This window comes from Leucoraja erinacea, chromosome 17 (genome assembly GCF_028641065.1).
Source record: "Leucoraja erinacea ecotype New England chromosome 17, Leri_hhj_1, whole genome shotgun sequence".
In the NCBI taxonomy this organism is placed as follows: domain Eukaryota; kingdom Metazoa; phylum Chordata; class Chondrichthyes; order Rajiformes; family Rajidae; genus Leucoraja; species Leucoraja erinaceus.
Window position 1 is genome coordinate 39,079,245 of NC_073393.1, and position 22,573 is coordinate 39,101,817.

General features: G+C 40.5%; 1 protein-coding gene across 1 annotated transcript; it reads left to right on the top strand.

The window, feature by feature from the left end:
- The first annotated feature begins 1,383 nt into the window (after positions 1–1,383).
- On the top strand, positions 1,384–22,051 carry dbndd1 (dysbindin domain containing 1). The gene is given in 5 exon segments (XM_055649070.1): positions 1,384–1,414; positions 12,939–13,006; positions 13,009–13,075; positions 16,741–16,881; positions 21,468–22,051. Coding segments are annotated over 5 exon segments (483 nt in total). The 3' UTR covers positions 21,644–22,051.
- The last annotated feature ends 522 nt before the right edge of the window (positions 22,052–22,573 follow it).

Genomic DNA, 22,573 nt, shown 5'->3' on the forward strand with positions numbered 1-22,573 from the left:
CTCTCTTGTCTGTTCCTAACCCCTTTGGTATGTGTGCACCCAAAACCTCATCCCCTCGGCCTTGTTTGGTTCATCTGCCCGATTATGCAGAGTCCATGTCAAATGTTATTTTCTACTGCTCCTCAAAAGTTGGCATGTTTTACTATGCTAAATAAATAAGCATTGAAAATACTTGCAAAGTCACTTGTATTTTCACACTTACTTATTTTGATTAAAGTCTAAACGCAGGAAACCCCAGCACAGATTTTAATAATAATGGCTCATTTATTTCTCCTTTGGGCCGTTCATTTCTTGGATGTGGGACCCGTGGTGGGGGAAGGGACCAAGAATATTTGAAGGATAGTACTTTGTAACTTTGTCTGCGCCTTGTGGCGACTCGTTTGCGTGCTGTGTATCCAAAAACAAAGAATTCCACTGTACCTTCATGGTACACGTGACAATAAAGTATCTATCTATCTATGTACCTTTGGCTCAACAGCTGGCTTATATCTAAATATGTCCGTGTACCAGGCCAAATATAGAGCAGGCGGGTCTATTCATTATGGGTAAACCAAACACTTATCTCACATTTCACAAAAAAAGTGTTGCATTCTACATTTTCTCCGCCCTCTCACCATCTCTCTCTCTCTCTCTCCCACTCCTTCAACGTTATAGCACCGACCTTAATAGATGGTCAATATTTCTCTTTTATTAATGTTTTCTTTGCCGCGGTGAGTTTTAACGGTGAATAAAGAGCTGACCTCGGCTCACATGCTCCATTTAAATATTTCAGTCGGAGAAAACTGTCAAAAACACTGGAGAGACGTTTTTTAACAAAAAAAATCCCCGTGGGACAATACACCGAAAGATGGTGTAGTCCACATGGATTATTGAGGTAGCTTTTTAGTTTTCTGTTGAAAGTCTGCTGGATAAACATTTTTTTTTCTCTCTCTCTCTCTCTCCCTCTCTGCTACTCTCCGCCTCGGCGCTGCATAATTAAAGTAGCTCTGGTTTTTTTTTTGAGAATGTGATTACGGATTATGTGCTGATTCATGGAGCCATTGAATGAGATAGCGTGCTGAATGGTACACCCCACATAGTTTCCAGTCTGGGCTGTCTGCCAGACGGTGCAGTCTCGTATCCTCATTTGCAATGCAATGCTTACTTTGCACTGTAATCTCCCAATTTGCAATGTGATATCTTTGCATCGCATTGTTTTTGAGTGAGTGCTGGTGCAATGCTCAGGTTTTTTTGAAATGAGATGCCGGCTTTGAAAGCAAGGCGGTGTTAATTTCTGGCGCTACGGGCCGTTTCTTTTTACACGTTCACCTCTCTCCACCTTTTTCTCTTCCCCTCTGATGGTGTGGAGTTTGCGGGAAGGCGGAATCGATTCAAACTGTCTGGATGGAGAAACAAGGAGGGGCAGTAGCTCAGGGTAAGCGAAATCTTAGAGAATTTTACAGAATTTAACCCGTTGCAACTCAAGGATTCTTACAATCTGCACTTTGTACATCATGCCTTATTTCTGTAATTGATTTGTTTTAGATTCATGATGAATGTGTGTATTTGTGAAATAGTTGAAGTGATGGATAATGCGACCTGGATGTAGGGAGGATATATCTGTCCATCAGCTACAAACTATCGTAAACTTACTCTCTCTACATTCCTTGTCTGACATTACGTTCAATATTAAATTCAAAATATCAAGATCATCCATATTGTGTAAGATTTATTTTTTCAAGCAGAGAAAATTCATCCGAAACCATCTACATATTGAACCATCCATTTTACTACTGATTTCCCACAATTTGGAACTGATACGCCTTGGAGAAGTATGTACGCGTTGTACGCCGTTTGCCTTGTATCTTCGTGTTTAATTTCATGTTTAATGCGGGTTAAAATATATTGTTTTTGTTCAAAAACCGCATTGATATTTGACAGAATCACAAAACCAGTGGGTGAGGGGAGGGGGATATGTTATCCTGATTCGCATTCTTTCCCTCTCCGTGAAGCTGGGGACACCACTTTGTACTTTGTTCCTTTTCACGTGAGCTACGAATACGAATAGCTCAGACTTGTTTAACCAGATGGGGCGCGCCAGCTGAACACATTTCTATTTTTACTCGTTTCCAGGCAGGTGCATTTCAGGAACCGAGCAAGTGCTATTTATCCTACAGATTTATTTTTTCCATCCTTTGAAGTCAGAAGCAACAACTTAAGGCTAATTGTTTCCCCTTTTAAGCAATAAAAACCATAATGAGTACAAACCTTTTCCGAGATCTCTTTTCTGCCTGACTAGCGCACTTGCTAAATTATTAGTTGCATTTTAACCTATTATCTCTACAGTAGGACCTACAGAAGGAAAACACGTTGTCAATAGGGCATCGCTGTAGAGTAATGTTAATCGCAGCAGCAGGGAAAGTGAGGGAAGACTGGGTTTAATCAGGTCCCTCTATTGCACATCATGGCAGAGAGGAGAAATAATGCATTGACTCTCACGGGAGCAACTGATATGCAAGGAATATATATATATATGTAGACCCGCGGTATCAGGAAGGGAAGTCAGGGCAACTTGATTTATTCAGCGCTTTCAATAGAAATAAGTATCTATCATATTCTATAGATTCATATAAATCAAGCTCTGTGAAAATATAAAGGGAGAATTTTACTTCACAGCACTGTAAGCATTCATCCCTGCTGGTCCAAGCAAGTCCTGTAGAAAATGAGTACCTCAACCTGACCTCACCGGCAAGATTGGACTGAATTCATTTGGTAGCTTGAGTTGTTGCTGGAATTCCAAATAATGAATGAGGCAACATTAGGTTAAACACCTTCGTTAAACCATGCAGTGCAGCCTAAATTGGACACAAAATGCTGGAGTAACTCAGCGGAACAGGCAGCATCTCTGGAGAGAAGGAATGGGTGAGGTTTTGGGTCGAGACCCTTCTTCAAAAGGCTTGTGAAGCCTTTAGGCTAAGATAATACAAATTGTGGTTTATTAAGAAATATAGTACAGTAAAATTAACTAATACTTTGTTGATAATGGGATGTGGGTCTGAAATGTATTGCTTTTAGACAATAGCCAATAGATGCAGAGTAGGCCATTCGGCCCTTCGAGCCATCACCGCCATTCAATGTGATCATGGCTGATCACCCCCAATCAATACCCTGTTCCTGCCTTCTCCCGATATCCACTGACTGCTATTTTTAAGAGCCCTATCTAGCTCTCTCTTGAAAGCATCCAGAGAACCTGCCTCCACCGCCCTCTGAGGCAGAGAATTCCACAGACTCACCACTCTCTGTGAGAAAAAGTGTTTCCTTGTCTCCGTTCTAAATGGCTAATCCCTTATTCTTAAACTGTGGCCCCTTTTGTGTTTGGCTGTAATATCAAACACAATAGTTATTTACCAGCCAAACAATAATTGTAACCAAAAGTGCTGTATCTTACAATATGACAGCATATATGAAATGTTTCATAAAGTCAAGTGTGCTAAGTGGTGTATCACATTTTTGGAATCAATTTGAAAGAAGCATTAGAAAAAGTCTTATTTATAATTGTTCTTCTGCCACTAATATTTGTCAGTAATTTCCTTGGTCATTCTCCCAGTTGGATACTACTTGGCCAAAGCTGACAGTAAAAGATAAACTGCGTGATCCGAGCTTCTGTCAGTCTTCGCAAGTTATCACGAGAAGCTTCTGGTTATTACCTTAAATTATTCATCAAAATGCAGATGAATTGTAGGCTGGATTTCAGCGCTCCAGTAGAGGCTCGTCACTTTCAGCATCTCTCTTGACCTCTTCCTTATTGCCATTAAAATATATTTTGATTGAAAACATTATGGGCCGAAAAGGCAAAGTGTTGGGATATAATTCTGAGGTAACGCACTGGAATTTGGAAAGTAATAAACACATCTTTCACATTCGGGTATTTGCAAGACATGATTAAATGCATTATTGAAAGATTACTGGAAATGGGCTATCGGTTATAAATATTTAATACTTTAAATAAATTTGCTTTTTCAAACATTAAGGGTATCACGAATAGGATTAATTTATATCAGCTAAAACCACTATATTCAAAGTAAGTCAGGCTAATAAGATTAAGGGACACTTTTCAAATCATCAAAATACATTTTACAATGTGGTTGAATGTTAGAGCAGTACTGATCGAATGAGTTTAATTGAATTAAATGTATTATAACTTGATTGAAGCACAAATTATGAATGTCAGGCCTATTTGGAGAAAATGAATTACTGTAGACATGATTCAAAATACATCTTTGGTATATATGCACTGGATTTAAATCCAGGCTGGAAATGGATTTGAGGTCAGAAAGGAGAATAAGTGTAGGGATATGGGCCTTCAGTTTATTGAGTGCCCTGCATGTGCCAGTGCCCCTTGTATAATGATTGGTGGTAAAATACCTGCTGCAAGTTAATGGACTTGGTCATCTACTTCACTCGGACATCACAAGCCATTTCTAAGTAGATTTGTTTCAGCAAGCATATTACACCAATGAGATCATTCTTAAGGCTTGGGTTAATATTTCATTGAATTGAGCCATTCACTGATTGTGGATACATGATAAAGGGAATAATGTGAGCAGAGTTAAACTAAGAAATGTTGCTGTAGGAGTAGGGATTTAAAAGAATGAAATGATTATAATATGTGATTGCAGATCCACTTCTGTGGCGAGTGAATTACCCATTGTCCTCTGCAGTTATGCTATGATATACGACATCATTATCACAAATTCATTCTCTAGTTGAAACATTTAAGTTGTGTGGAAGAAATATAAAATGATTATTTATTATGGAGCAAGGAATGGACAGCTGACCAACAAAGTATGGAATTCCCAGCAATTAGCTTCTTAGTGGATTGTTACTAGGTCAATCCTGCACAGAGGCAATGTAGCAATGTTACAAAATTTTGAGATTTAAAAAATCAAGTCTGCAATTTATCCCATCAGATAAAGCATAACAATAAGTTTAATTTGACACTTAATTCACTTTCATATACAGGGTTATATACAAGCCCCATTTAATGTAAAAATAAGGTACATACCTTTAATTGTTTGCTTTATAAAACCCTGGGGCTGCAAGAGGTTGCGGGTTGAGAGAGTGATTTTTAAACTACTATAACTATTATACAAGGCCATAAAAACTAATAATACCTTTTGCGACAGGGTCTTTCAGCGATTTTCCATTAATGATTTACTAGGCTGAACATTTTCGATTGCAACAGCCTAGTAAAAATCGTGTTTTAAACCCGCCCCCTCTAAACAGCGGCAAAATCGCGCACACGGGGTAGGGCAGATGCTCAGCCACGATTCAGGTAGGTTTTGTAACATACCTAGGCAATGCTTATCGATTGCCTCTGTCTATAGAGCCCACTGAATGTACACCTATCTACACTAATTCCATTCATCCCCACATTTTCATCAACTACCTCCCACAGTCTATCAGTACTTTGTACAATTAATCTGCCAAACTGCTTCTAGATTGGGATGTGGAAGCCAGATGCTCAAAGGAAGCCCATGCAGTCACAGTGGGAACTGAAAATTCCACGCAGCATCCTAATGTGGTGCCACTGTGGGCCCTGGCTTGCAGGGGAACAGGTTGAGGTTGGAGTAGTAATTAGTCAATAAATCAAAGGAAACCTGATTTCTATCATGCAGAAAGACAATGGGAGTGACAACGTCCGAGTGTTTGTTACTGTACTACCATATCCTTTCCATATTGTGGTTACCAGGACTGAACCAATGTAGCCTCCAGAAGATATTTGCAGGGTTGCGGTGGAAGGACGATATTCAGGCTGGAGGTGTGTGACCAGTGGAGGGGTCTGTGCTAGGACCACTGTTGTTTGTGATATTTATATCTGACTTGGACATAAGCGTAGATGATTTGGTTTGCAGAAGGCTCTAAGATTGCTGGACTCGTGGACTGTGAAGAAGGCTTTGAAAATATACAACGGGGTGTAGATCAGCCACAGAAACGGGCGGAGAAAGGCAGATGGAGTTCAGTGTGAGCAAGTGCGAGGTATTGCACCTTCGGAGGTCGAATGTAAGGGGAAAATATACAAATAATTGCAAGACCCTTAACAGCATTGATGTATAGAGGGATCTTGGGGCCCAAATCCATAACTCCCTGAAACACCAGTAGATAGAGTGGCACCTCCATTACACTGACAGGGGGCAGGGGAAGAGTTGTTGCCTTACAGCACCAGAGGGGGGGAGATTGCAACCTTCACGTGGTCCACCCTGTTTCGACGAATGCAATCAACCTGGCGTGCACAAACAGAAGATCAAACAGAACAAGTTGTCTTACAACTTTAGGCTGTGCACGCCACACGCAAGAAGGAGACAGAGCCCCAGCCCCAGAGCCCCAGGCTTGATCCTGGCTACAGGTGCTGTTTGTACTAAAGGGCCTCCTGTCCCACTGCAGTGACCTAATTGGTGAGTTTAGAAGACTTTGCCCTCGACTCACACTCGCAGCATGGTCGACACGAGGTCCTAGGAGGTCTTTGTAACTCTACTTCATGCTCGAGAGTAGTCCCCGCGTACTCTAGGCCTCAGCTAGGTCGCAGTAATTTTTTAGCATGCTGAAAAAAGCCAGCAAGTAAAAAAAGGTCGCCATGGAAAAAATCGATACTTTTTTAGTCGACGTAGGTCGTGGTAGGTCGGTGTGTTATTCGTACGTAAGGCAATCAAAGGTAATCGAGGGAAGTCGAAGGTAATCATAGATAGTCTTCAACATAGTCAAAGGAGATCGAAGGAGGTCGTCTCCAGTCTCCACTATTCGGTGTCCAATTTTCCCGAAGTCTTCAACATAGTCACCGATTTGCTCCCACGCTCCAAAAACATGCAGGTTTGCAGGTTAATTGGCTTTGTTAAAAATTGTAAATTGTCCCTAGTTTGTAGGACCGTGCTAGTGTATGGGGGTGATCGCTGGTTGGCGTGACGGTGGGCCAAAGGGCCCGTTTCCACGCTGTATCTCTGAAGTCTAAAGTAAAGAGTGGTAAAGAAGGCATAAGGTTTGCTTGCCTTCACTGGTTGAAGCATTAAATATAAGAGTCAGATGCAGAATTATAGCACCGTGGTTCGGCAGCATTTAGAGTATTGCGTACAGTTCTCATCTCCCCAATACAGGAAGGATGTGGAGGCTTTGGGAAGAGTAAAGAGGAGGTTTAGCAGAATGATACCTAGATTAGAAGGCATTAACTTGCAAGGAGATTTGGACAGACCTAGGTTTTTTATCCAGAATGCTGGAGGTTGAGGGGGGACCTAATAGAAATATATACAGTTATGAGAGGCATAGATAGGGTAGACAGTCAGAACCTTTTTCCCAGGTTATAAATATCATATCTTTGATCAATCAACCTTTATTGTCATCTTGCAAGCAACAGTTGTACAGTGCAAAATGAAAAGACGTTTCCCAGTGAATAGCGGAGCATCGCACATGAAATTTAAAACATTTCACACATAATAACACTAAAAACAATCCAGTCCCTGATGGAACAGTATAAATAGTTAAAAGCAGGTAAAAACACAATGTTAAAATACAGTAAACCAATCATACAAAATGTCCGGGGCAGCTGATTTGAGTGGCCAGTGCCAGTTATTAAAGTGTCCGTGCCAGCCACAGAATCAAGTGACTGTGAGTACAGAGTGACTGTTTAGCAGCCTCACAGCCTGTGGTAGGAAGCTGTTTAGCAGTCTTGTAGTCCGGGCTTTGATGCTTCGATATCTCTTGCCTGATGGCAGGAGATCCAGGTGTATGTGGAGGGGGTGCAGTTTGTCCTTAGCATTTCTCTGAGCTTTTTTCAGACAGCGGCTCTGGAACAGTTCTTGTACCGAGGGTAGGGAGACGCCAATGATCCTCTCTGCTCCCCTCACTACCCTCTGCAGAGCCTTCCTGTCCGAGCAGTTGCAGGTGCAGTACCACGTATTTATGCAGTACGTGAGTACAGACTCCACCGTACCCCTGTAGAAAGTCCTGAGGATATTGGTGGGGAGTGAGGCCTGTTTTAGTTTCCTCAGGAAGTGCAGTCGCACTTGAGGTGAGATGGGCAAAGTTTATGGAACATGTGCGGGGGCAAGTTTTTTTTACAGAGTGTGATAGGTGCCAGGAACATGCTGCCGGGGGTGGTGGTGGAAGCAGATGCAATAGTAACGTTTTGGAACGGCACATGGATATACAGGGAATGGAGAGACATGGATTGCAAACAGGTAGATAAGAGTTGGTTTTGGCATCATGTTCGGCACAGACATTGTGGGGACAAAGGTCCAGTTCCTGTGTTGTATATAACTTCACAATAATTGCGGAATAGACATGAATAGTTCAATGCAATGTCAGTGTAACGAGTGGACAATTACAATAGACTAATAGCATCCTTGATGAAAACCACACAGCCAACTCGGATGCCAACATGAACTATCACACTTATGCAGTCCTTTGCTCAAAGACAGATTTAATTAAAAAGAAAGGGAAATTTAGTGGGGGTGTCATATTAGCAACCTGATGAGTAATCCTCAAACTGATATGTTTCGTGTTCTTATCACCGCAGAGCTGCCTTATGCCCCTGTCCCACTTAGGAAACCTGAACGGAAACCTCTGGAGACTTTGTGCCCCACCCAAGGTTTCCGTGCGGTTCCCGGAGATTTTTGTCAGTCTCCCTACCTGCTTCCACTACCTGCAACCTCCGGCAACCACCTGCAACCTCCGGGAACCGCACGGAAACCTTTGGTGGGGGCGCAAAGTCTATAGAGGTTTCTGTTCAGGTTTCCTAAGTGGGACAGGGGCATTACTTACTTAGTATTTCTTGCACTTCCCATTTTAAACAAAATTAAGACATTTAAACCAAATAAATATTTCCAACTAGATTTCGACAGGAGGTAATTGCAAGGCATATCCATGATAATTAAACCCACATTCCCTTAAAGCTTTTACTGAATTAGCCTTCCCCATAGTTCTTCGTCAAGGCCAATGGCATAGCTGTTGGAATGCAGCGGACGTTCAGTGCACCAATAGTTTTGGGGCAACTTTGAAGTTGTTGTCCTGGAAGTCGCATTTGAACAGCGATATTTAAGCAGGGTTGGAAAAAGCCAGGCCTGGCTGGCAGAAGGCAGTAAGGACATTCAGTGGGCACAAGGATGGAAGGGCAAACCCGTTATGACTTTGAAAAGGTGCTAGATTTCTTGCCACATCGGTTCACTGCAACACTCGAATGTGGCATCTCAGCCATCCCAGTAATCCATGGGAGGACAGACTACTGGGCTAGATTGTTGCCATTTCTTGCACTCTGATCCACAGCTGTGATGGCTGCTGGCAGACATTGTACGCCAGCGATCAACCCAGAAAATCCAGGCATTTCTGCCGAGAATTATTGTTACTTTCCTACAACGGAAAAGTTCTTGAACAAACTTTCACAACCCTCAACCTACCTCGACAACAGAACACTATGGACTTGGGTTTTTTTAAAAATTAGTGATTTTGCGCTAATGTTTTGGCTTTTGCCGTTATCTCTCCTTTTGCCGACTTACAGAATTTTGAGTCATTTACGTGTGGTTTTGTTTTTGTGATGCTGCTTCAAGCATGATTTTCATTTTTCCTTTACCTGTGGTTGGGCTTCTGACAATAACACAACTTGATCTGTTCAAGGTCAATGACTTTAAGTGTGTGCTCATGTGGAGAATTGCAAAAACAGAACTCATAACCAGGATTAGAAATCTAGCCATCTTTAAATTCCATTATTATCCCAGCTCTCAACATCTGGCCTTGGATAAGCAAAGTGTGTCATTTGAAAAAACATGATGACTGTACAACAGGGAAACAAAAACTCCATTAATGCATACTTACACAAGCCTGGTGTTCATATATAATATTATTAAATAACACCAGTATAAAAGTCTCTCCATACCATCAAAATTATCTGATTTAATTTCATAACGAGCAAAAATAAAAATGTCTACATGCGTCTTATCTTTACAGAAATGCTGTCAAACCTTATGTACATTTGCAGTATTTACTATCACAAAGTTCTAGATTTAACAAATAAATAACCAGATGTGACCGGATTATGTTCAGGATGATATGCTTTTCAAGGAATCTGGTTTTACTTACCCTGATGATAGTTTCATTAAAATCTGAAGCAAGCTCAGAGTTGTTATACTTGGACAAATGTAATTGCGTTTGCCGCTGATGTCTTGCTTTTTTGCAGTCTTCTTTCTTTATGCTACCATACAGAATTCTGTGTAATGTATGTATCATTTATGTTTTGTGCCTTTGTGCCTGTGATGCTGCTGCAAGCATGTTTTTCATTTTACCGTGGCACAGCGGTAGAGTTGCTGCCGGAGATGCGGGTTCGATCCCGACTACGGGTGCTGACGCTACGTAGTTTGTACGTTCTCCCTGTGACCGCATGGATTTTTTCCCCCAAGATCTTTGGTTCCCTCCCACACTCCAAAGACGTACAGGTTTGCAGGTAAATTGGCTTGGTAGGAGTGTAAATTCTCCCTAGTTTGTGTAGGGTAGTGTTACTGTGCGGGGATCGCTGGTCGGTGTGGACTGAGTGGGACGATGGGCCTGTTTCCGTGCTGTATCACTAAACTAAACTAAACCTTTACCCCACCATACAGACCATAAGCGCAGCCTGATTTGTTAGAGGTGAATGATCAGCCACTGTAGTTGTTTAATCTTATGCTTTTAGTCACTCTTGAAGGAAATGTTTGCGCATGACAGCAGAATTCAGCATTAATAACATCCGATGAATCTTAATTTCCAATAGAATTATTATCGCAAAGAAAATGAGTTTGACTTTTTAGTATTTTATAAATGCTGCTTTTTTGATTTGTTTGGTGGATTTTGTTTATTTTTCTTTATCTTAAATGAAAACCCCCGTGAATCTTATGGAATCTTTTATTGAATGTATCATCACTGAAATAGGTGAAGATTCAGTTTGATCGTTTTCTTCATGCCATGTTGTATAATTTTGGCAATATATCATTTTGCTCTCCCTGCCAAAGCAGTTATCAATATTTAATGAATACTGGCTGAGAAATTAATTGTCCCATATCAGACAGGGACAAGTTCACCAACAGTTGCTTTATACTCATAATTTGCACAATGAGATTTATGAGCCCTCTATTTTTCCCACAAACACTGCACTCATACCCACAGGAACATGGATGCAATTACACTTTCCCATTTTTTGGGAGATTCTAGGACCATAGGTCATAGCCTCAGAATTAAAGGACGTTCCTTTAGGAAGGAGATGAGGAGGAATTTCTTCAGTCGGAGGGTGGTGAATCTGAGTATAATTTAAAAGATAAGAGTTTTGGAAGCAAAGAAAAGTTCATGTTATCGGGGCAGAATTAGGCCATTCGGCCCATCAAGTCTACTCCACCACTCAATCAGGGTTGATCTATCTTTCCCTCTTTAACCCATTCTCCTGCCTTCTCTCCATAATCCCTGACACCCGTACTAATCGGGTGGCGAATCTGTGGAATTCATTGCCACAGAAGACTGGAGGCCAAGCTAATGGATTCTTTTAGGGCAGAGATATACAGATTCTTGATTAGTACGGGTGTCAGGGGTTATGGGGAGAAGGCAGGAGAATGAGCTAAAGAGGGAAAGATAGATCAGCCAAGATTGAGTGGCAGAGATAGACTTGATGGGCCGAATGACATAATTCTGCTCCTGTCACTTCTTTCCTTTTCCAAAATTCTTATCTTTTAACTTATACTTGCCCTCTATAATTGCAGGCACATTTGTGAACAATGTAACTGTGTGTGCACTACACATGCCAATATATTTCAGGCCAGACTTTGTGAATAGCGAGAAGAGGCGACCTTGATTATATTTCCCACCAAGATTAGGGTGCACCAGGCACTGATTTTCTCAATCTCAACAAGACTTTGAATATATTTCCAGCCAAAGGAGACTTGCGGAATCAAGGAACGATACGGGTCTCAAACCGAGTAACTTCATGGACAGCAAATTGGGAAGTAACTGGGATCATAAATCATCTTTTGTTCATTGTACAAAAAACAAAGTATAGTTTTGGTCTTATGCACAGGACTGAAATAAGTGATGATGTAACATGAATAAACTTGTTTTGAATTAGAATTTTTTTAAAGTTAAGATGGAACTTTAGATGTAACATTAACTTTGCAGGAGCACAAAGACGAATAGTGATTGTGAATTAATATTCTGTTTAAAAACTCAATTACAACTGATCAAACAAAGCTTAGTATTTTGCTGTTTCTCTTGCATGAAATGTGCACAAACATTGCCCGTTGCTTGCATTGCAGACTGCAGCAGTGCATCATGTTGAGAAGCAGGATGTCATTGACAGCAGTTAACTTATTTTTGTGTTTAACTCTGCATGTGTGGGTGCCGGAGTCTGCTGTCCGTCTTGCAAAGCAATGACCCAAAGCATTAAAGGTTTGCTTTCATCACAAATGCTAATTTTAACCTATTGAAAATTCATTTTGCCGTATGCTGCCAATAACTATATTGTGTGAAGACTTTCCTCGGCCGGTACCAGACACAGGCAAACACACCCAAATGTAATGAAACTGGTACATTTGAGTGTGTGTCTGTCTTAGATAGGAATATATCAATGAATTCAATGAATATTTTTAACATTAATAAAATATGATAAATATTAACACTTGGTGAAACAGTAATAACAGAATTAACTGTTTGAGTGACGGATGAATTATTGAATTGATTTCTTTATTGCCACATGTGACAAGACACAGTGAAATTCTTTGCTTGTGCACCCAAGGTATGCAAATAGTCGCCACGAAAAGGGCGCAGCCAAAGTTACAAAGTACCCTGTTCCAGGTCCACCTTTGTTCTCCCCCCTCTCCCTTAAAATTATTTTTAATTGTCCTCAAAATTATTTTTTATGACCAAAAATAAATAAATTAATGCATATTTCACCCCCAATTTAGGAGAGTATGACAAATATAAACAGAGTCCAAAGAAGCCAAAGGATTGCGGACAGTCCGAATCTCACATCCCCCCCCCGTGAATGAGGATGGAATCCCAATTTCCACATCAGGATTACTGCAGGTGGTGGAAAGAAGACGTAAGTATTAACTACTGTCATATATTAACCAACATGTTCTATGCACCTGAAACATTGCCATTATATCTTGAATCTGATTCATTGTAAGAGGAATCAAATGTCCAAATGTCTTGCAGTGTCTTTCCGGTTCCAATGCAAAATATTAATGAAGGCTCTTTTACATTGTATATGAGTTGGGGCATTGCATCCTTTACTCACTTTTCCAAACTGTGAGCATAGCTTTCTTCACTGTTGTAAACAACACACGATCAGAGATTGATTGGCCAGGCTTATAGTGAGAGGAACATTGGTAAAAGTAAACCATCTATCCTGTTCACCTTTTGTCCGCTCTAGGTTTATACAAGTGCAAGTAGCTACACAGTCCATAATACCCACATCATCAAGACTTAAATATTCCTATTCATTTCCCATAGCTCTGGAAATCTTTTGCTTAAGTGATTTTTCAACTGTTTGAGTTGAAGCAGTAGCCAATTAGCCCTTCATGTCCATTCAGCCATTAACAGCACCATATTCTCCACTAATCCCATATATCCATGATTCACTTAATATCCAAAAATCGTTTGATTTCATTGTTGAATATACGCAGCAACTGAGCTCTCACAGTCTTCTCCAACATGTTGAACGCTGTTAAAACATAAGCTCTAAAATCCGATACGTTCATTGTGTTTTCAAACTGCATTCATAACAAAATGTCAACTTTAATGATATATATGGTCAAAATGGTCACTGGAAACTCTTGAAGTTTCATCTTTGCCTTACACAGTTAAATGCCAAAACAAAATGTTCATTTTGTCGATAGATGTAAAAGGACATAAAACGTTGTCGCATTTTCATCATCGGGGCATCATAACCAAATAGCTCAAATATACATTCCAATTCTTGTTCTTAAATAAATCCCTACAAGCTTCATTGCTGGACACAAAATGCTGGAGTAATTAAGCGGGACAGGCAGCATTTCTGGAGAGGAGGAATGGGTGGCGTTTCGTGTCGCGACCCTACCAGCATCTGCAGTTCCTTCCTTCATACATCACCCATTCCTTCTCTCCAGAGATGCTGCCTGTCCAGCTGAGTTACTCCAGCATTTTGTGCCTATCTTCAGTGTAAGCCAGCAGCTGCAGTCCCTCCCTTCACAAGCTTAGAAACATAGAAATTAGGTGCAGAAGTAGGCCATTCGGCCCTTCGAGCCTGCCCCGCCATTCAATATGATCATGGCTGATCATCCAACTCAGTATCCCGTACCTGCCTTCTCTCCATTCCCTCTGATCCCCTTAGCCACAAGGGCCACATCTAACTCCCTCTTAAATATAGCCAATGAACTGGCCTCAACTACCCACTGTGGCAGAGAGTTCCAGAGATTCACCACTCTCTGTGTGAAAAAAGTTTTTCTCATCTCGGTTTTAAAGGATTTCCCCCTTATCCTTAAGCTGTGACCCCTTGTCCTGGACTTCCCCAACATCGGGAACAATCTTCCTGCATCTAGCCTGTCCAACCCCTTAAGAATGTTGTAAGTTTCTATAAGATCCCCTCTCAATCTCCTAAATTCTAGAGAGTATAAACCAAGTCTATCCAGTCTTTCTTCATAAGACAGTCCTGACATCCCAGGAATCAGTCTGGTGAACCTTCTCTGCACTCCCTCTATGGCAATAATGTCCTTCCTCAGATTTGGAGACCAAAACAGTACGCAATACTCCAGGTGTGGTCTCACCAAGACCCTGTACAACTGCAATAGAACCTCCCTGCTCCTATACTCAAATCCTTTTGCTATGAAAGCTAACATACCATTCGCTTTCTTCACTGCCTGCTGCACCTGCATGCCTACTTTCAATGACTGGTGTACCATGACACCCAGGTCTCGCTGACAATAGACAATAGGTGCAGGAGTAAGCCATTCGGCCCTTCGAGCCAGCACCGCCATTCAATGTGATCATGGCTGATCATCCTCAATCAGTACCCCGTTCCTGCCTTCACCCCATATCCCCCGACTCCGCTCTCTTTAAGAGCTCTCTCTTGAAAGCATCCAGAGAACCTGCCGCCACTGCCCTCTGAGGCAGATAATTCCACAGACTGCTGCCATTTTAAGCAATGAATGGTGATCATTTCCACAATTCTACATTTTTCTATGTAAACTTTAATATAATATTTTAATTTTTGGGGTATGTTCTTCATTCATTTTCTATTTTATACTAAAACTGCTGAAGATTGTCTAAAAACATTATTTAATTTCTTATTGTCCTTTACCCAAGGGGAGAAGGCAGGAGAATGGGGTTAGGAGGGAGAGATTGAATGGCAGAGTAGACTTGATGGGCCAACTGGCCTAATTCTGCTCCTATCACTTATGGACGACCTCTGCATCATAGCTTTTCCTTAGTCAACGGACTTCACTTTGTAATGTAGTAGCTCTTGCTACTAATGTGACAATTCCCTCACTATGTAATGGCCAGCCAAACAATCCACGTCTCAGCATCAATAACGGACAGTTATCCTGGTCTACTCAAGCTAGACAAAGTGCTACACCAACTTAAATGAAAGATCTACCACCAAGAAAATAACATGTGACCTTAAATACCCCATTTCAAGAGATGGGCAAATGTGAGGAAAAAAGAAAACATAACTGCACATGCTTGAGTCTAGAACAATAATAAATCACCTTGCAGCATGTACAATATTCATGGGCTTGGACGTGAAGGTGTCGGATTTGTTTCCTCTAATTTCATAATAACAATTTGGAATTCAGAACAGAATTGAGAAGAAATCTCCTCATTTTTAATCTTTTGAATTCCCTAGCCAAGAGCAATGTGGAAGCTCAGCCTTTGAATATATTCAAGCGAGACTTATTTTTTAAGATATCAAGGAAATCCAAGATGTGGGAGTGGTGAGTGCAGGAAAATGGTGCAGAAGTAATTGATCAGCCATTACAGTGAATGGTGGAGCAGGCATGAGAGGTCAAATCGCAGGTCCAACTTTTGTTTCTACTGTTCTAATTCCATCTTTTCCGGAGTGAAGGATCCACTCATTAATGATCTCTCATCAATCTGTCCGCCCATTTTTGGTTCCATGACAAAAGTCGCCATAGAGAATCTGAAAATCGTGATTTAGGTGACTGGACAGAGGAGAAGTGGTAAGAGTGCAAAGCCCCACAACCACTCCACAGACAGCCATCTGTGAGGGCCAGGCTAGCATAAAGCACTCTCGCCGAATCCGCCATTCCCTCAAGATGAACCATTTCTTGACAAACACGGCCTCACTTGTCGTTCCCCATGAAATACTGAGCATGATGGGCTGAGAGGCTTCATTTATCCTGAAGATATGGGGTCACCCATCTATGTTCTATTACAAGCAGCCTGGCGGAAAGTTGACGCAGGAAGATGAATATTATTTTTCCACATCTCCCACCACACTGAAGTGCAATCTTTCTAAAACAGTCGTGTGAAATATTACAAGGTAACAAGCAGATTCTGTTTATAAAACAAGCTTCTGTTGCACGGTGCAACTTATCATTCTGTGCAGCATCCTGTTCGGGGTAACGGTGTGGAAAAAGTGTACAAGCTTTCTCACTGGTCTTGCATTTTGTAGTTCATGTTTTATAGATTGAGAAACAGTCGGAGCGTGACTGCTGATGTCCCCTTGGATATCAAGCTTCTACTTGTCTGCATTTGTATTCACAGAGCCGCTCAGCAGTGTCTCGTCACTCGAGGTGCACTTTGACCTCATGGATCTGACTGAACTCACTGACATGTCCGATCAAGAGCTCGCCGAGGTTTTTGCTGATTCTGATGACGAGAGTCAACCACATGATTCATCCGCAGGTCAGTGTCGGGGAGGATTGGCTGAGACGAACACTAACTCTGATCTTGCCTCTTGCCTCTTGCCTCTCGATTGTAAAAATGAAGAGCAAAATCAATATGAAACCTATTGATTGTATATGTGATGTGTCACTTAAAGGTAGAATACAACCTAAACAAAAAGCAAACTAAAAGAACAAAGATTTCAGATGAAAGGATATTAAAATGTAAAGTTCAATAAGGTGGCCTATAATCGACATATTGTAAATCAGATGCTGGAAAATAATTTGTTCAAGAAGGAACTGCAGATGCTGGAAAATCGAAGGTACACAAAATTGCTGGAGAAACTCAGCGGGTGCAGCAGCATCTATGTAGCAATGTTACAAAATTTTGAGATTTAAAAAATCAAGTCTGCAATTTATCCCATCAGATAAAGCATAACAATAAGTTTAATTTGACACCTAATTCACTTTCATATCTCAAGTAATAAAAAAAGTTATGGCCATTTTCATACTCGGAAATTAGCATCTTGTTCCCTATTGATTTTCTATGGACATAACAAAAAAGCTGTGATTGTGAACAGTCAAAAGCCCAGAACCTTCTTAAAAATTAAGAGAACTGAATGAAATTTTCAGTTATCATAGATTGAAGCATTCTGAAACAAATATAAAATAATCTTACTTGGATGACCTGAAATTAAAGCATATAATTAGTTAGTTACCCAATTGTAGCTAATTTCAAACTTCAATTACTAGCTCTAAACATCTATCCATTTCTTAATAAATGATTAACATTTTTAAATAGCCCAAGTGTCCAAATAATATTCACAAATAATTCACTATAAAACATGATTTTTAAATCTCATTTACATCAATTTATAGGCCAAATGGAAGGAATTTAGTGTTTATTTGCTATAAATTAAAGTCAATTTACATCAGGTTTCTAGTGGGTTCCTGTGAACGCGCTGGTTTCGAACGTTCACATTGCGCTGGATTTGTGCCCTCAAATACCCAGAAAAATACTGCGGGATATAAAGAGCCCAAAATGAACTACTCGCTATAGAAAACTTTATATACAGGGTTATATACAAGCCCCATTTAATGTAAAAATAAGGTACATACCTTTAATTGTTTGCTTTATAAAACCCTGGGGCTGCGAGAGGTTGCGGAGTGAGAGAGTGATTTTTAAACTACTATAAATATTATACAAGGCCATAAAAACTAATAATACCTTTTGCGACGGGGTCTTTCAGCGATTTTTCGTTAATGATTTACTAGGCTGAACATTTTCGATTGGAACAGCCTAGTAAAAATCGCGTTTTAAACCCGCCCCCTCTAAACAGCGCCAAAATCGCGGACACGGGGTAGGGCAGATGCTCAGCCACGATTCAGGTAGGTTTTGTAACGTACCTAATCTATGGAGCGAAGGAAATAGGCGACGTTTCGGCCCGAAACGTCGCCTATTTCCTTTGCTCCATAGATGCTGCTGCACCCGCTGAGTTTCTCCAGTAATTTTGTGTACCCTGGAAAATAATTTGATCTCTTTCCCAGGCATCTGTTTATGCCTTTGTTGTCCCTCATTCTACTTCTATTCCATGTATTCAAATCAGTCCTTGTTTCCAGAAAGATTTTGTGCTCTCAAATTCGCAGGTGTGTGGAGACTGAGTTTGCGTGAGACACACCTAAAGGAAACGCTGCAAAGATGAGCATCTTTCAGATGTAAATGACAGAAGGTAGAAAGCAAATTTGGGATCAGATTTGTGTCCACTAAAATTAAAGAGCAACCATTTTCTGGAATGAATGTGACTAGAATTTTGACTGATGTTGCGCCAAAGCCTTCAAATAGTATGGAGAACAGAAGTATTCTGGAACTAATCAAATAAACTGCACACATGACACATTTGCATGTGACAAGCCACTATTCTGATCGTAAATTGTTTTAAATTTATGCAGAATGCAAACCTTAGCAAAATTCATCTAATCGTTTTTGGATTTGGCCATTGTTTATCAGACTCTAACTGCTCTTGTTAAGGAGGCACTCGTGGTGGCAAAGGTTTTCCTCTCTTCTCTTAGTCGGAGTCCCAGGGTTTTGAACCAGTGACAGTAAAGGAGTTGTGTAATATTCCTGGATATGTGGATCTTTGCATGGGTTGTGCATGGTCATCTTTCAAATCATCAGCACATCACATTAAATTTATTTCCATTTTTAAAGATATGTTATTAGATTCAGATTGGAAAATATAAATATATTTTGTTTGAATAAAGTACCACCACGTTCATTAAATATTTATTTTGATGTTGTTTGTACAATACTTTTAAAAACAATGTAAATAATGAAAGGCACAAAGGAGGGGGACACATGTCTGCAGAAATAAAGCTTGATCCGCAGATCAAATCAAGAGTTGAAATAAGGTTAGAAACATAGGAAATAGGTGCAGGAGTAGGCCATTCGGCCCTTTGAGCCAGCACCGCCATTCAATATGATCATGGCTGATCATCCTAAATCAGTGACCTGTTCCAGCTTTCTCCCCATATCCCTTAATTCCCTTGATTCCCTTAGCCCTAAGAGCTAAATCTAACTCTGTCTTGAAAACACCCTGTGAATTGGCCTCCACTGCCTTCTGTGGCAGAGAATTCCACAGATTCACAACTCTCTGGGTGAAAAAGGTTTCGCTCATCAGTCTTAAATGGCCTACCCTTTATTCTTAAACTGTGACCCCTGGTTCTGGACTCCCCCAACATGGGGAACATTTTTCCTGCATCTAGCCTGTCCAATCCCTTAAGAATGTTGATATGTTTCTATAAGATCTCCTCTCATCCTTCTAAATTCCAGTGAATATAAGCCCAGTCGATCCATTGTAACGGTGGTGGAGGGAATATTAAATAAACAGATACGTATGTGATCAGGGCAACCAGGAGGATTCGAATGGCAGTGTGGAGAATAAACACTGTGGGCCACATCCTGCTATGCTGTCATTTTTATTTCCGCACATAAACAAAAATGTGCACAAACTCACTTTGTGTCAGGGAAAATAAACCGTTGTTTCAGTAAAATGCACTTTTTTTCCCTTTGAGGAAACAGCTGCACTGTTTTTTTTTTTCCCACGGTTTAGTGAGCTAATATTGTAAAATGTATCTGCGGTAATCACAAGCTGGTTGTTCACATTAATTCCTGTCATATTTTGGCAAGAGGGGAGGGGAAATCATATTATCTGCATCGCACTTCAAATATTTCCCTCCTATGTAATGATTGAACATTAGTCAAAGTGGACAGAAACACCAGGTTTCACCTCGGTCCAACCCCACTCCGCTTACATATACAGTCTAATGTCACTGCTTTAACCAGAGAATTTGCGAGATTGGAGGCAATCTGCTAGATCTCTCATTCTTTTTCTCCCAAGAGAATGCAGCGTTGCTTATATTTGATTACTGACCTAACTTTTGTTACGTGTCTTAGTGTAAAGTTATGTTTGCCTAAGCCCTTGCGATGTTCCAAGCAATGGTTTGCTCCATTGAAAGTGCTTTTCCAATACATCATTGTTGTTGAGCGTAAACCCTCACAAGGAAACCTTCTGCTGAAGGTGAAAAGGATTTAATTTCATTTACAAATGACATAAATGCATTAAATGAAGAATTTTGATTTTTTCTATAAATTCAATCTGAAGAAGGGACTCAATCCAAAATGTCAGCTATCAATTTTCTCCAGAGATGCTGCCTGACCCACTGAGTTGCTCCAGCATTTTGTGTCTATCTTAAAAAAGTGCAGATGCTGGAAATATGAAATAAAAGCTGACGGTGCTGGAAACATGCGATAGGTCAGACAGCATCTGTGGGAAAAGAAAAGTGGACATTTTGGGTCAAAGTCCCATTGTCCGAACCCCTTGGCAATGGAACCACATGGTGTTTGACATCAGCCCAATCTGATCATTTCACAATGAATAAATCTCTGATCACATTCAAACTTCATGGCCAAATAAAGGCTGGATCCCCAGTCATTGAATAAAGAATGGTGCCTTGCAGTTTTTAAACCCTTGAGCTTTACTAAGACATCCAGAAATATAATTTATTTTGAAAGAATATCAATTAAAGCGGCAAGATTGAGGTTTACAGCAATTATATTTTGAACAGCATGTTCCTTTCTTTCAGTCAGAAAGAACAGGCTGTTTCTTAAGAGATTGGTACAGAATAACTGATTTCCATCGTTAGCTGACCTAGCAAAACTGAGTCCCAGGCCTGCAAATAGTCTCATATTGGATAAGGTACTGCATATTTAATGGAAAATCCGCTGTCTGAATGACATTAGTACAACTCCTGTTTAATTTGTAAGAGAGTATTGGCCCATAGTTAGACAAGCAGACTTACCATGTTTCTGTGGTCTGTAGGTCCAGCTTACATTTGACTGGAAGGAAACAATATTTCTCACAGCAATCCCACCAGCAACATATTTCCAATACTAGAATCCTTCTCAGCGAGGCAAAATAAAGTGCCCTCTCCAAACCTTACAAGCTGTACTCTATATTTGAAATATACTTTGGTGGCAATAACTAAGATTGGAGGTTATTGGAGTCCTTAAAGCCCATCATGCATTCATTGTTCCATCTTGTTTTGTAGAACTGAACCATCCATTGATGTATCCAATTATTTCGCATGGAACGCATTTAAAATCCCCCTCGTGGACAAGAGGCAAGAACGAGCAGACCCATGACAGGAAGCACCCAAATGACCCCGATCCACCTTTGAAGATGTCAGACCACTTTCAGACAGTTGAAACACACAAGAAGCCCTAGGGACAAGAAACCAGCGTGTTTCCGTATGGAATTTTGTGCAGTGCTGAATATTTCTAATGCATCATTCATGGTTGTTTATCTGTGCCATTCTTCAGTGGTCACCTACATTCACAAAAAACACATTTGCACAATGTGTCCCTGCAATAGTTCCATCTCGTGTCAAAAAGCTGTGAAAATCGAAGTATCAATGGCACTCCATTCTCATACCTTTGGTGCTGGCGTATGGGACAGTGCTGTGGCCTTCATATGATAATATCTGAAGAACTAAAACTTTGTATTGCCTTGTAACTCAATCAGGTGGCTCCATTGATCATTTTTAACAGAAGTAATCCTCATTGTCGCACAGTACATGGTTATAGATCAAGACAAACGCTGACACTTCCTGACAGAGTATCCCTTCACATTTGGTAGTTGGTGGAAAAAAAGCCTGACATATTCTCCATTTCACTGCACACATCGTTCTAGTGCCTGCAACATGCACATCCTAGAAGGTGGAGAATGTAGGCAGTGAATGCACAAAAGGAAGATTGAACCTCTGCAAATTGAAATAGGGAACCTCTCACCTTTGTAGTTAGAAGAACTCTTCAACTGCAAGGAAAACCAAGTCATTAATAAGTGTCCAATACATTTCCTGGACTGAGATATCAAGATAAGATGTTTTTCATTTCCCAGGCCACATATCTGGGTGAGATGCAAAATCATACAGAACAATTTCATTGATATCGAAACTCATTAGTCCATGGATTAAAATTTCTAAATGCAATCAATGGTTTTCTTTATCAGTCTCCTGTATATAACAAGACAGCATTTTCTTACCTATTACATTTCTCCATTTAATAAGTAAATGTATAGTCCTTCCTGCCCAAAGTGTGAAAAACATTCATTAAGAAGGAAATGCTTGGTTGAGCCAAAATATGAATTAATTCCATG